The 14,054-nt window shown below is 47.5% G+C and overlaps 1 protein-coding gene across 10 annotated transcripts in view; it reads left to right on the top strand.

Annotated features, from left to right (window-relative positions):
* LOC116752734 (kalirin) overlaps positions 1-14,054 on the top strand; it is a 531,375-nt gene that overhangs the window by 183,411 nt on the left and 333,910 nt on the right. For all 10 annotated transcript variants that reach the window (XM_032629477.1, XM_032629484.1, XM_032629482.1 and 7 more), the window contains exon 3: positions 6,928-7,042. In XM_032629477.1, the coding sequence (XP_032485368.1) occupies positions 6,928-7,042 (115 nt within the window). The remainder of the gene's footprint in view (positions 1-6,927; positions 7,043-14,054) is intronic.

Below are 14,054 nucleotides of genomic sequence, written 5' to 3'. Positions count from 1 at the left end.
CCCTTGGTTTGTGGCCACATCACTCCCGTCTCTGCCTCCATGGTGGTATTGCCTTCTGCTCTTCTGTCTGTGTCAAATCTCCCAATGCCTCACAGTAAGGATACTTGTGACTGCACTTAGGGCCCACTCAGATATTCCAGGATAATCTTCCCATCTTAGGAGCCCTATCTGCAAAAGCTCTTTTTCCAAATAAGGTGACATTTACAGGTTCTAGGGATTAGGACTTGATATGTTTGGGGGTCATTATTCAGTTTTTTTACAAGTATTGTCAATGGCTGCTTTGTTACTGTAACAGCAGAGTTGAGTAGTAGTAGTTCTAGCAGAGACCAGATGGCCACAAGTCTAAAATGTTTACCATGTGGCCCTTTAAGAAAAAGTTTGGTGACCGCTAATGTAATTGAAGCCAAACTATAAGGTGCACCAACATCACTCTGGGTGCCAGTTCTAGGGCATTAATATAGGCCTCCTGGATTAGAATCTCTGGCAGGGGCTGGGGGAATGGCAGTGTGAGAATAGCGAAGGATCATATTTTAAGAAATACACCCAGGTGCTTAATACACATTTGTGGATTGAGCCTTTGTTTCTGGATGATTCTGGTCATCTACAAGGAGTGGCGATTCAATCACAGTGAAAGAGCCAGCACAGCCCCACAGTGCAGGGGTTCACCCTTGCTGGTGGGTGATAGCCAAAATGGAGAGAAGGGAGAGAGAGGAAGGGGGTTTGAGGAAGGAAAAACCAAGTAGCAGGTGTCTCCTACCTGACCAGAGGGAAGAGGCGAGAGAGCAGAGTATGTGATGGGAGTATGTAAGCCTTTGAAAGGTACAAAGTGCATTCCATATTATTATTATTAGTGGTAATAATAATATAGTGTTTTGCTATTGTTTTTGCTGTTAGAGAGAGTGGCTGGGAAGCTGCCTTTCCTTTCCCCATTTAGTGTTAGTTGCTGGCATATCTTGTTAGGTGGTGAACCCCTGTCACTGAAGATGCTGAAGCTCAGGCTGGTCCCTTGGCAGGATCACGTGGCAGCGACTTCAGTATGGGGAGAGGTGGAAGCCAGCCTCCAAAGCCTTGGATCTGAGTGCTTGCTGAGCATGTGGGAAGACCTTGTGTAGAAGTCCTGGGGCTGCTGGGCAGCACCAGGCCTCTGACTTCTGCTGTTGCCCATCATCTGGGTTCCCAGGACATGGCCCACAGCTCTATAGGGATCCGGAGCAGATCTTTTCCTTTTATTCTTTAATGCCTTGAGCCTATTTAACCTATTTAACCCGGTGTCCTCCCTCTCCCTGGGTGTCCTGCTAATTCTCCCATTCTCTATGCCTGATGCTTCCTCTATCTGCAGTGGATTCCCCGCACCTTCTGCCAGTTTGAGCCTTTCCTCTCTGTCCCAAGTCAGTTCCCACTTTGCCTCCTCCAGGAAGCCTTCCTGGCTTTTTTTTTTTTTTTACATCTTTATTGGAGTATAATTGCTTTACAATGGTGTGTTAGTTTCTGCTGTATAACAAAGTGAATCAGCTATACATATACATATATCCCCATATCTCTTCCCTCTTGCGGCTCCCTCCCTCCCACCCTCCCTATCCCACCCCTCTAGGTGGTCACAAAGCACAGAGCTGATCTCCCTGTGCCATGCGGCTGCTTCCCACTAGCTATCTATTTTACATTTGGTAGTATATATATGTCCATGCCACTCTCTCACTTCGTCCCAGCTTACCCTTCCCCCTCCCCGTGTCCTCAAGTCCATTTTCTACGTCTGCATCTTTATTCCTGTTCTGACTTACTTCACTTGTCTGACAGATTCTAGGTCCATCCACCTCACTACAAATAACTCAATTTCAGCCTTCCTGGCTTTAATGCATACCCTCTGAGCACCATTCTGTTCCACATCAGCTCAGGGCATATGAGTGCAGACAGGGTACATTCTGACACGGGGACCCTTGCTTGACTGTTCGTGGTTTATTTTTTCCCATGTGAATTCCGTCAGAGCCCTGGGGCGGGGCCCAGCCAGCCCTAGAAAAGAGCTTCCCAAGTGTAGGGAGTTGTTCTAATGGAGTACAGAGCAACAATGTGCCAGGAAGGCAGTTAGTTAGGCATGAGGCCAGTAGCTGCTTCCCAGAGTAGGACCAAAGGGGCCGGGGATTGCAGCTCACGCCCATGTGTCGATGTGGGCCAGGCAGTTATTTTTTTTTTTTTTAATTGAAGTAGAGTTGATTTACAATGTCATGTTAATTTCTGCTGTACAGCAAAGTGACTCAGTTATATATATTCTTTTTCATATTCTTTTCCATTGTGGTTTATCACAGGATACTGAATATAGTTCCCTGTGCTGTACAGTAGGACCTTGTTGTTTATCCATCCTATATATAATAGTTTACATCTGCTAATCCCAAACTCCCAGTCCATCCCTCCCTTACCCCCCTCCCCCTTGGCAACCACAAGTCTGTCCTCTGTGTGGGGTAAGTCTTATTCATCTGCACGTGGTGCCAGGAGCTCTGGGGCTTAGGGAGCGTTGTCCTTCTGTGCCTGGGAAGGACGCTGAGGGTACCGGGGGATGACTGGCTGCATCTAAAAAAAAAACCCCAAAACAAAAAACCAACCAAAAAAGGCCCTTGTATCCTAAGCTTTTAGAAGACAGAGCACAAAAATAAAACAAAATAAAGAAACCCAGAAATAATGCAGTGTAGCGGTTACATGTCTTTCTGAGCAGAAGCACCGCAGGAAGTGCTGAGCAGAGAAACGAAGTGCTGGTTGAGCTCCCTCCCCTGCTGGTGCCCAGCATGGCCAGAGGAAGGGGAAGTTGCGCTGCCATGGGAACGTGCATTTGGAATAATCCAGGGCAGCCCGCCACTGCGTGGGTGTGTGCACGTGTGTGAGACGGGATCTGTGGCTGTGCTCAGGGGCCCCTGTCCTTTCAGCCCTGCCCCATCCTGCTCCGTATTCTCAGCCGTGGGCTCTCCCTTTGCTCTCTCTCTGGCTTCCTTCGTGTGCTTCCGCCTCCCACTTGCAACGCCCACTGTCCCTTTTATCCAGCCTTCTCCTGTAGGCCCCTTTCACCCCTGCTCTCTGTGTGCGCCCACACCCTCCTTTTGGCCCCCTCCTGATGTCCCTCTCCGCCGCCTTCTCTCCCATCAACATCAAGCCCATGTTCCCAGAGGAACTCCACACTGCTGTGGTGCAATTTTATACTCTGGACCCGTGTCTCAAAGCGTGTTCCATAGAACAACAGGCGCATGAGACGATCCTCAAAAATGAAAAAGGGTCTACTCTCAAATAAGTTTGGGAAATGCTGCCCCAAATTATAGTCCCCCCCTTGGAGATTTGCCATGTCCTTCAAGCACATGAAAGCGTTTCCCAAGCTACAAATAATGCATTCCCTTAAAGAAACATCATGTGTGTCCGTTAGCATCTTGCAGAACTGTAGTTACATGGGCCAAACTTCTGGTATGATTTCCTAGATGTATTTTCTTGTCCTCCCCGCAAAGTACCCTAACCTACTTACCCTAGTTGGAGCCTGCCTCCCCCTGAGAAACGTGAGTGCCATCCTCCCTCACGTCAGTCAGGTTCACCTTAACCTCCCCTCTTTCAGCCTTGCCTCCTCCCCAGCCCCGTCCTGCCCGGCCTTTGTGGGAGGCCACCAGTGCCGGTTCTTGCCCATCTAACCACCCCGTCCCTCTTTATTCTCTACATTCCGGTCTTATAGCTCCCAGCATCAAAGCCTCGACTGAGGAGGCAGACAGCAGGTGTTGGTTGAGCAGCGGGATGGCACTGCTGAAGATCCTGCCACCATCTCTGTTGCCTTTTCAAAACTTGGCTCTTTTGTCTCCCACCATCTGGGGTCCACTTCCACAATGCACACTGGCTTTAGCGAAGGGTTCTCATTCTTTATCTCTGCTTATTGCCCTCTGGGAGTTCAGCACTCATGTCAGTTATCAGTCAAATCCTACAGCTTCATGGCTCCTCAGTCTCCTTGGCACCAAAATCTCCTACCTCCCTACCGTGGCCACACACATCCGAGACCTTTAGCCTTGATATGTCTGTCTGTGGCCTTAGCCTCTCACCTTGCACCATTGCTGGTGTTCCCCTATCAGTCGGGGGAATATGGATATCAGATAAAACATATGCTGTTCCCTCTCCTCTGGGCACTCATGAACCAGTAGGCCATTTCCTACCCTCACTGAGCCCTCCCCACTTAGCCCACGCATTAGTTGTATTCTGTTTTCGCTCAAGTTAGAGCCTAGCATGGACACCACGGCCAGACCTTTCAACAGAGCTCTCACTATGCCCTGGTACCCTGCCACCTACTCTTAAACCCACATGATACCCAGTCCTGCTGTCCATTCTCTAGGGACACTCTCCAATGGTGGTCCATCCTCCTTTCTCCAAGCACCTCAAGCCCACCCTGACCCTCAACACTCTATCTCACCTAGAGAAACAGTGTCCCCCAGGAACCGCTGAGCTCTCCCTCTCCATAACTTATCTTTGTTTCCTCCTCCCTCTTTGAGTTCTATCAGTCTGCCAAAGAGAAAGGGGCAGAACCCCTCCCCTTGTACCTACTCTGGATCCTTGGTCCATCCGTTGTCCCCACTCTTTCCAGTGTGATGATTCTCTTCCTTTATGCCTGTTCCTCCTCTTCTTCCTACAGTCTTGCAAGTTCATCTCCTTTCTGAAAAATACCTGGCTCGATCATGCAGCCCTCTCTGGACTCCTTATCCATTCTTCCTGGAGGGAAGGAATTCCACTTCCCCAGGTCTTCTCCCCCCACCCCCCCTCCCCTGCCATCTGGAACCTTCTGCAGCCAACATTATGAAACCCTTGTCTCCCAGGGCATAACTTGCTCCGCTCAGGAGGGACAGTGCCAGCAGCCCTCCAAGCCTCTTAGGTAGCCTTTGCCATCAGACCAGCCTCGGTTCCCCATGTTCCCTTAGGTCTACTCTTAAACCATCCACAGAAGGTCAGTGAGAAGGACAACAGCTGCAGGTAAAACCACCCAAGAGGTACAGATGAACCTATTTGCAGGGCAGGAATACAGACGCAGACGTAGAAAATGGACGTGTGGACACAGTGGGGGAAGGGGAAGGGGGGATGAACTGGGAGATTGGGATTGACATGTATACATTACCATGTGTAAAATAGCTAGCTAGTGGGAACCTGCTGTATAGCACAGGGAGCTCAGCTCGTTCTCTGTGATGACCTAGATGTGGGGGAAGCGGGGGAGGGAGGTCCAAGAGGGAGGGGATGTATGTATACACATAGCTGATTCACAACATTGTAAAGCAATTATACTCCAAATTTTAAAAAGACAAAAAACACCCAAGAGTGAAAATCCTTCGGGTGAGCTCAAGGCTGGAAGGGAAGGTGGAGAGTGAGGGAGAACCTCCCAGCTTTGAGGGAACTTGATTCCTTCACTTCCTTTCTCTCCTGTGGAAGGCAGTTAGGAGATGGGGATCACTTACAAGGCAGATGAGATGAGGTTGGTTATCCGTACATGGAGCCAGAGCCTGTGGTTTGGAAGGTTTGGAGTTGGGGGCCAGGGCCAAACTCTGTGGTATATCTACACAAATCTGCCCTGGTGGGGGGCTGCAGGGAAGGGATGGTGGTACTGAAATATATTTTTCTTCAGGGTCAGATCTCTCAGTGGCCCTGCTCTTGTTTGACCCTTTTCTCCTTGCAGCTTCCTTATTTCCTCCTCAAGAGTATCCTGGAATGGACTGGATTTTATTTGTCAAGACTCCCCTCTGTCTTGTGGTTTCTGGACCCCACAATCAGAGGGAAACATTATTCATGAACTCATACTGGGTGGGTCCCTGGGAGGCTCTGCTTTTCCTTGGAAAAGATCCTTCTTCAGGGCGCTGAGCTTTAAGCCTCTTTTCCAGCATTGGTGGTGGCCATGCCAGCCCTTACTCCCTCTTGCTCTAGATCCCTTTGTGGCCCCTGCTCTGGGGGATGTTGCGTGGCAGCCTGAGATGTGTGCGGGATGGGGCGTCTGTGATCATGACCCAGAGTTTTCTTTGTGAAATAGACAGTGCCTGTAAGGACGTAGTTACTACACCTTAGCTTCGTCCTCATCTAACCTTCCTGAGAAACTTGGTCCTGCTTCCCAATCATAGCATCCATTAACAAAGAAATTTTTAAATCGTAGAATAAATAGTGAGTAGAAAGTTTGGAAAATAGAGGAAGGAAAAAGCAACCATGTAAAATCCCAGCCTTCTGATAGCAAACAATGATCATCATCTCAGTTACTCCCTCCAGCTTTTTTAAAAACCTGATATTTAGAAAACACTTGTAATCCTAGTGTGTACCTATGCATTTGCAGCGATTAAGACCTTGAGCATCCTATTCCCAGTAAAGATTCATGTGCTCCTCCAGCAGGAGTGACAGGTGGCACCTCAGGCAGGCAGGCAGGGGTGGATCCTTGGTTGTGTAGAACACACTTAGGTCTTCTCTATGAATCTAAAAACCTCCCAGCAATGATGTCCCTGCTGGATGCTTTAAGGGCTTCTCACCATGGTATTCAGTTAATCTTGAGCACTCCCTGCTCATAGAGGTCTGCAAAGAGAAGTGAACTGGAGGTTGAATTTGCAAAGACCATAGCACTTTTAATGGCTTGTTTTCTCAGTACGAGCAGTTATCACTTCCTTCATTATCGTCTCACATTCGTGAAGAGTACTTGTCGAAGTGCTTCCTCATGTGCCATCTTATCAGGTCTTGCAGCAACCCTGTAATATAGTCATCATTGTTTTCATCTGCATTTTGCAGATGAGCCACCAGAAAAGTCAAAAGACTTGCCCAGGGTCACGCATGTTCCCCACGCCCAAACCCCATGCCCTTGCCCTAAGCAGTGACTGGATTTCTCTGGGCACCATCTTTCTGCCTGTTTCCAGCTCAGTTTCTAGCTGGTTTTCTTAAACTCCCTTCTCTTCCTCCCTGCAGGGGGCCGTGATAAGCGAGGTGGACCAATCCTGACCTTCCCTGCTCGCAGCAATCATGACAGAATAAGACAGGAAGACCTGAGGAAACTCGTGACCTATCTGGCCAGCGTGCCAAGGTAAGGTGAATGTCCTGCAGGGGAGGGAGGGGGAGGCTGGACTGATGTAAGTGAGTTAGAATGAGCCTCCATCCCTGCCAGGGGCCTGGCTGTTTCTGCCCTTGGAATGGATTCTAATTATTTCTGGAACATCATCACCCATTGTTCACCTCATTCCCATCATTCCCATTGTTACCGCTGGGATTCATATGGATGGAGTGGGAGCTGGATGTGGGAACCGTGGGCAGAGGTGAAGGTCCTAGGCTAAGAGGACCGGGACAGGCCCTGGAAGAGGTGACAGTGTGGCCTTGGGAGCAGGGACGGGAAACTGTTCTTTACCTTGGGGAAATGGGAATTCCAGCTGATTCCACTCTGGCTGTGTAATGGACTTTTTTCTAAAACCTCTGGCTTATGAATATGTTTGTGGCTTTTAGAGTTTGGGGCAAATAACTACACTTATATCATTCAAGAGGCAGCCTTAAACTCAATCTAAGTCATGCATTTTCAATGGGGGTAATATTGCCTCCAAGCGGGATGAGAATTCGTTCTTGGGGATGGCAAAAAAAACACCAAACTTACTCTTTTATGTATTAAGCACAGCTATACACATAGTACATAAACAGATATATACAATATATTCATAGTATTAAAATCTCATTGGGTGGGTGATTAAGGAAAAAAGTATAAAATGTCTCTTTTGGGGCACGGGATGATTTTTAAAAAAGGTTGAGAAACACTGATTTCTGAGTGTTTCTAGGTGGTGCTGGCCTCAGAGGGTAGTGAGGGAGACGTGCCAGGGACATGGTGTATATCTTTTAAGAAGGGGTAGGAGAGGCCTTTGCATAGTCAGAGAATCATAGAATGTGAGAGCCGGAAGAGCCCCGAGAAGTAATCCAGGCAAATACGTGTCGTGTTCTGCTTGGGAAACAGGGTCCATATGGGATTAGAGTTGCTTACGGGGGTGGGGCAGTGGCAGAGCTTGGTCAGAACCCTCCTGACTCCTGCCCCAGTGCTCTCTTCATCCTTGCTCGTGGCCAGCGAGAACTCTGTTCTCTGACTCTTAGTGGGGTTGGAGCCTGTCAAGTGTTCGTTGTGGTAAATAAGAAGTGATGACTGGGGCCTTTAGAACCTTCATCTTGTCTCTGTGCATTTTATAGGGGAATTAGTCAGTCACAGAGAGGATGTCTGCCTTTGCGGGGAGACCTTGGCTAATTGTTGAACGTGCTGATTAAGTTCTTAAAGCAGGTGTCAAGCGAGGCCAGCACTTCATTTGAAAGAGCTGTGGCGGTGGCGGGGGGGCGGGGGGCACATGTACAGAGGTTGGTGGATGGTGACGGGCAGGAGCCATCATCGAATGCTTGGAAGAATGTGGAACAGAATGGAGAGCCCTGAAGAGCTCTGAGCAGAAGGCTGTGAACAAATAGATGTCAGATGGTGTCATTCTTTTCTTCATGCTATCCAGAGGGAACCTGAAAAAAGATGAAAGGTCTTAAGCTCCAATGAAAGGGACTTAGGTTATATCCGAAGAAGAACTTCTAAACTTTGAGTGCATGAGACTTGGATGAAGAATAGAAGAGTTTTTCCCCGGAGGTCTTTATACAGAAGAAATATTCCCATCTGTCTTGGAGGCAAGGAGATGGATTAAATAACCCATGATTGATGAGGGTAATTTAGCAATTTAGCCATCTAGGGGCTAAGCATTTTTAAAAGCATCTTTCCTGAGTATACTACTAACAGGAATAAAACTAGGCGTTTTCTGAAGCGATATATAGGAAAAGTTTTTTTGGGGACCCATGACAGACTCTTAGTTCTTTCAGAGACAGAAGAAATTTGGGATCCTGAAGGCTTTGTTTTTCTTTCTGGTAGGTTTATCACATCCCTGCAGCTAATGCACAGTCATCTTTTCTTTAGAATAGAAGGTGAAAGAATTGGAAGACCATTTTCTTAATTCTGACTTGTTAAGCAAAGATGGGACAAAACAGATTGGAAGCAATTAAAAAGGAAAAGGTTTCTGCTGGGTGAAGGGGAACAAAATCCAATAGGGGCTGGGAGGAAGGTCATGAAAAAGGAGAAACAATATGTTATCATTGGAGGAACATACTAGATGCAGGCTCTCTGCTTCCCAGTGGGTGGTCACAAGCATTGCCTCCCAGGCTTCTGAGAACAGAAAAGGTTCTTCACAGGTTCTGGCAGGTGGGAGGCAAGAATCCTTTTGCTACTTTCAGTGGGAAGAATTGTTCAGGGATGCCTGCTGCCTCCCTCCCAAGGGGCCTATGTTCACCAGGAGTGTGTGTACCTGGCAGGCTAAAGAGTTTCCCAACTAGTCATGCCCACCCATCACTTTCTAATTCTGTCGGCCACAAGTTCATACATGAAGACTGTTTGAAACAAAACCTGGGACAGAGCTGTTCCAAAGACAGTGAGGTCTGGGGAGGAAAACTGAAGGACTTAGCGCATCAGGTAGTGTTTGCCACTCTTCTGCTTAGCCATGGCTTTGGGAAAGAAAGGATGCTGTGAAAATGAATAGCTAGACTAGGAAGGTGACAGCGATGAGAAGACATGGCCTATTCTGGGTCATGGGCAAGGAAGCTAGAAAGATAGCCTCCTGTGGAGTGGAGTGTGCTCTTCAGACTGGTGCAATCATCTGTGGGTGACATTTGACATTCATTTATTCAAGCATTTATTTATTATTTATTTATTTAGCAAATATTTAGAGCCTCAATAAGCCAGGCCGATTTAGGATTCATGGTGAGCAGGAACAGACATTTTGAGAAAGTTAGGGAAAACCTGGGTATTTCCCTACCCAGTGCCGAGCCAGTGACCATAAAGGACAGCACAGTATATAATTGTGCTGGTAGCCTAGGGGATGAAGCAGCCCACAGAAGACAAGCAAATAGGACCAGTAAGTGATGAAGGAGGATCCCAGAATCTAAGGAACCCATCAGCTTGATGGCCATTTTGGGCACCATTCTAGAATAGGTGATTAAGCAGATGGTTGTGATAATTTATGAATTATCACAGTGTACCCTTTATGAATATGAAGGGTATGTTTATCTTTCTGGTAGGTTTATCACATCCATGCAGCTAATACACACTCATCTTTCCTTTAGAATAGAAAGTGAAAGATTAGAAGAACACTTTCATTAATTCTGACTTGTTAAGCAAAAATGGGACCAAGCAGATTGGAAGCAATTAGAAAGGCAAAGGTTTCTGCTGAGTGAAGGGGAGCAAAACCCAAGAGGGGCTGGGAGGAAGGATGGTTGTGTGAAATGAATGGGAAGAAATAGTCCCGCTCTCCTGTGTGAAGGCCAGGTCATGTCTGGACTACTGCGTTCAGTTCTGCAGCATTGAACTCTGCCAACCCCCTTTTAGGAGCTATGTGGACCAGTTAGAGCAGGGGTTCGCAACCACTACTGGCCCGTGGCCTGTTAGGAACCGGGCCACACAGCAGGAGGTGAGCAGCGGGTGAGCGAGTGAAGCTCCATCTGTATTTACGGCCGCTCCCCATTGCTTGCATTACCGCCTGAGCGCCACCTCCTGTTAGCATTGTGGTGAGTTGTGTAATTGTTTCATTATATGTTACAGTGTAATAATAATAGAAATAAAGTGCACAATAAATGTGCTTGAATCATCCCGAAACCATCCCCCACCCCCTTCCATGGAAAAATTGTCTTGCATGAAACCGGTCCCTGGTGCCAAAAAGGTTGGGGACCGCTGAGTTAGAGTGTTGTCAGGAGAGCAGCACACCGAGGGATCCACAAACTGTGTCTCTTCAGTTGAAGGACTGAAGGATGTTTTCTTGCAGGAGTGAAAATGGAAGAAAAGTGATTCCTGACTTCAGGTATCAGGAGAGCTGCCCCAAAGAGGAGGGAACGGGCATGGTCTCTGTCGAATCAAAGGGTAGAAGTTAGAGAGATCAGGACTCTGAAGTGGAGAAAGAATCTGCCCAGGAGCTGTCCAGCAGTAACGCTGCTGCCTCCGGAGAAAGTGAGCTTCCTGTTGCTGGCTACTAGATGACCTTCTGTTAGCGATGCTGTAGGAAAGATTCCTCCAGTGGATTGGAGGCTGGATTAGATCATTTCTAAGAAGCTGTCCTGCCCTGAATTCTTTGTTTCTATGATATTGGGAAAAAATACATCATAAAATCTAGAACCTCAAAACAGTATTACCACCCCACCAACATACACTCTCTTTCTCAGGTTCCCTAAATAATTTAAGGCCTAGAATTTCACTTCAGATCTTGTCTACATCTTAAATCCTAAGAGAACTGTTTTCCTGTCCCCTTGTACGCTGGGTGGGAGTTTTGAGGTATCACCCAGGGCAAAGCATCATCCTGGAGTGATGTGTTTGTGACAGTACCAGTTATGTTTTGGGGATCCATCTCAGCCTGAGATGAGTCCTTTCCAACTTCCCTTTCTTGCTCCTGCTGAGTATGAGCATCTGTCTCCTTGGGCTTCTCCAAGCTTTCTGTTATCTTATTCTGAGGAATCATGGAATATTAGGGTAGGAAGAGAGGCCTTAAGAGTCTTCTGATGCAACTTTCTGACAACTCCATTCACTCAATTTAACAAATATTTATTGAGTGCCTAATATGAGCCAGGGCATGGATAGGTATCTTGGTGAACTCCCATGTGATCGTTTCTGTCATCCATCCTACACTTAGCTAGCTTTTTTGTCCTTCTGCTCTACTGTCTGCTTGCAGTTACTTGTACCTGAAAGGAGTGGAAAGGAAATACTCAGAAACAATCAGTTGATGAATGTCCCTAGAAATTGAGAGACAGATAGAAAACCTAGGCTGAGAGTAAACAATTACCCCAGCATAACTCACAGTATGGATGATCTACCCACTGTGATAATTGGGAGTTGACCATATGCTTGGAATAGAAATTTCTAAGTATCTAGTAAAGAAATCCCTGGTGGTTTTATTGCATTGAATTCCTTCTCTTCTTCATCATTGTTATCCTGCTTTGTCATGAACATCTTTCTGCTGCTCCCAAGGGTACCGATTGTTAGCCCCTTGATGTATCAGCTTAACTATGTTCTTAGCAGTGCTGCTGAGATGCTGAGTGTTCCAGCAAGGAATGCAGGTGTCATACTGGTGGGGAAAGATGACAAGAAATTAAGATGGGGTATTCTGCAATGCCAATCAAACCAAGGTGCCAGTATCCACAGCTTATTATTTGATAACATTTGCTCTTGTTCTGCTGATTTCAGCAAGAGATAAATTGGGCTTATAGCCAGCACTATCTTTGTGCAGCATCACCAGAAAATAGAAGTAACCAGAGAGAGCCAGGAAGACAGTTAAAAGATGAGTAGGTAAAAACTGCAAGGATTTCCTCCCATTATATTCAGCACGAGAGAATCCAAGCTATGGAAACTGTCATCACTGAATCCGTCTGTTGTAAGGGCCTGTTGAGTTGTGTCATTGGCATCCTGCCCTTTGCTCTGAGATCATCAATTAAAGGAGGAGGCAGGGAGTAGTGATGGAAGGTTCAGAAAATAGAGCCAATGAGGACATTTGCCTAAAGTTTATCCCTTTCCAGATCCCTTTTTAATTTCTTTTGTTGCTTATATATAAAGGGTTTATAATTTCTATTACACTTCCCACATTCTACACAAATTTCTTAGCAGTATCAGTAAAGTGTTCCTGTTGTTAGGTGTACATAATCCAAGCCCTGAAGAGCAAATAGTATTCTACTCTGCTGCTAAGGAACATAACATCACAATAGTAACAACCATGGTCAGCGATCACCTTCCTCGGAGCCATACAGACCCTCACAGCAAAGCGAAGAGAGGCACCTTCGGACAGATGGAAGGCACTGGGGTTCAGATCCTAGCTCTGCCACTTCTGAGTCAGGGAACATACGACCACTCCACCCGGGTTAGCTGAGAAGAGTTTAACAAAGGCACACTTGACAATGATGCGGGTAGACACCAGGGAAAGCAGCAAGGTGTGGATTTCCAAGATATCCCAGAGCTGGCAATAGCAGGGAGGGAAGACATTACGACTTCTAGGCCTGAAGGGGCAAGGTGAGGAGAGGTGCATAGGACCTGGAGAGGTAGCTGTGTGAGAGGGCTGCTTGACAAGAGCTGTGACCTTCAGTAGAGAGTTGCCACCAACTCACGGTGATTCCACGATGTGGGGCAAGGGAAGTCGATACTCTTGCTTCCCCCCTCCCATTCTCTGACCTCCTGTCATTGTTTGTCATTGATTGAATGCAACCAAAGCCAGGTGACAGGGGGCTCATTGAGGCAGTCCACGTGGGTCAGCCTCCCAGGGCATCGGGTAGAGGGGAGAAGATGGAGAATGGATTCAGAGGGGCAAAAGGAAGGTGTTTGACATAGGATGAGACCTCGGACATATGACTCAACTTTTCTGAGTCCAATATTCTAATTTTTAATTTGGGAAAATAACGACCATCTCACAAGGGTGTTGTGAGGAAATTATGTAGCAATCTCTCATGCTTAGCACCCAGGCAGGTACTAGTGGCAGCAGGTGTGGCCCCTGGAGGGGGGTGATTGACCCCAGATGCCCCCGACCGAGCTGTGTCTCACCAGGTGTGGCTCACACCCCCTTTGCTTCCTTCCCACCTTGCCTTGTCCCTGCAGTAGGTTGGGCCGCCCCCTTGGGGGCACAGGAAGGCAGGCAGGGGCAGGAGGGGTTTAAGCCCCGTCCCCCCTCTAAGCAAGCCCCAGCCTACCTTGCCCTCACCCTGGAATCTAGTGCAGTGATGAAAATGCAGAGTCACCTTTATCCAGGTGAGGCCCAGGAGGCCTGGGCTCCCGGTGGCAGCCACTTAAGGTGGGCTAGAGCCACTCCCTGTCCCTGTCTGCTTCCACTCTAGGCCTCGGTTTCCCCTTCCTTCCCTCACTCGGGGCACTAATAACAAGGAGCTAGCCTTGCCCAGTCCCATCCGTCTGCTCCTCCCCAACCCCCAAGGTTCTGGTTCCATCTTTCCTCTGTTCACAAACTACCTCTGGACAGTTGTGTTGTTTTTGTCCAATGTTTCATTCATTCCTTTTTTTTTTTTTC

Source organism: Phocoena sinus, chromosome 4, assembly GCF_008692025.1.
Source record: "Phocoena sinus isolate mPhoSin1 chromosome 4, mPhoSin1.pri, whole genome shotgun sequence".
Taxonomy (NCBI): domain Eukaryota; kingdom Metazoa; phylum Chordata; class Mammalia; order Artiodactyla; family Phocoenidae; genus Phocoena; species Phocoena sinus.
The sequence above is the reverse complement of the archived record's forward strand: the minus strand, read 5'-3'. Positions and strand labels throughout refer to the sequence as shown.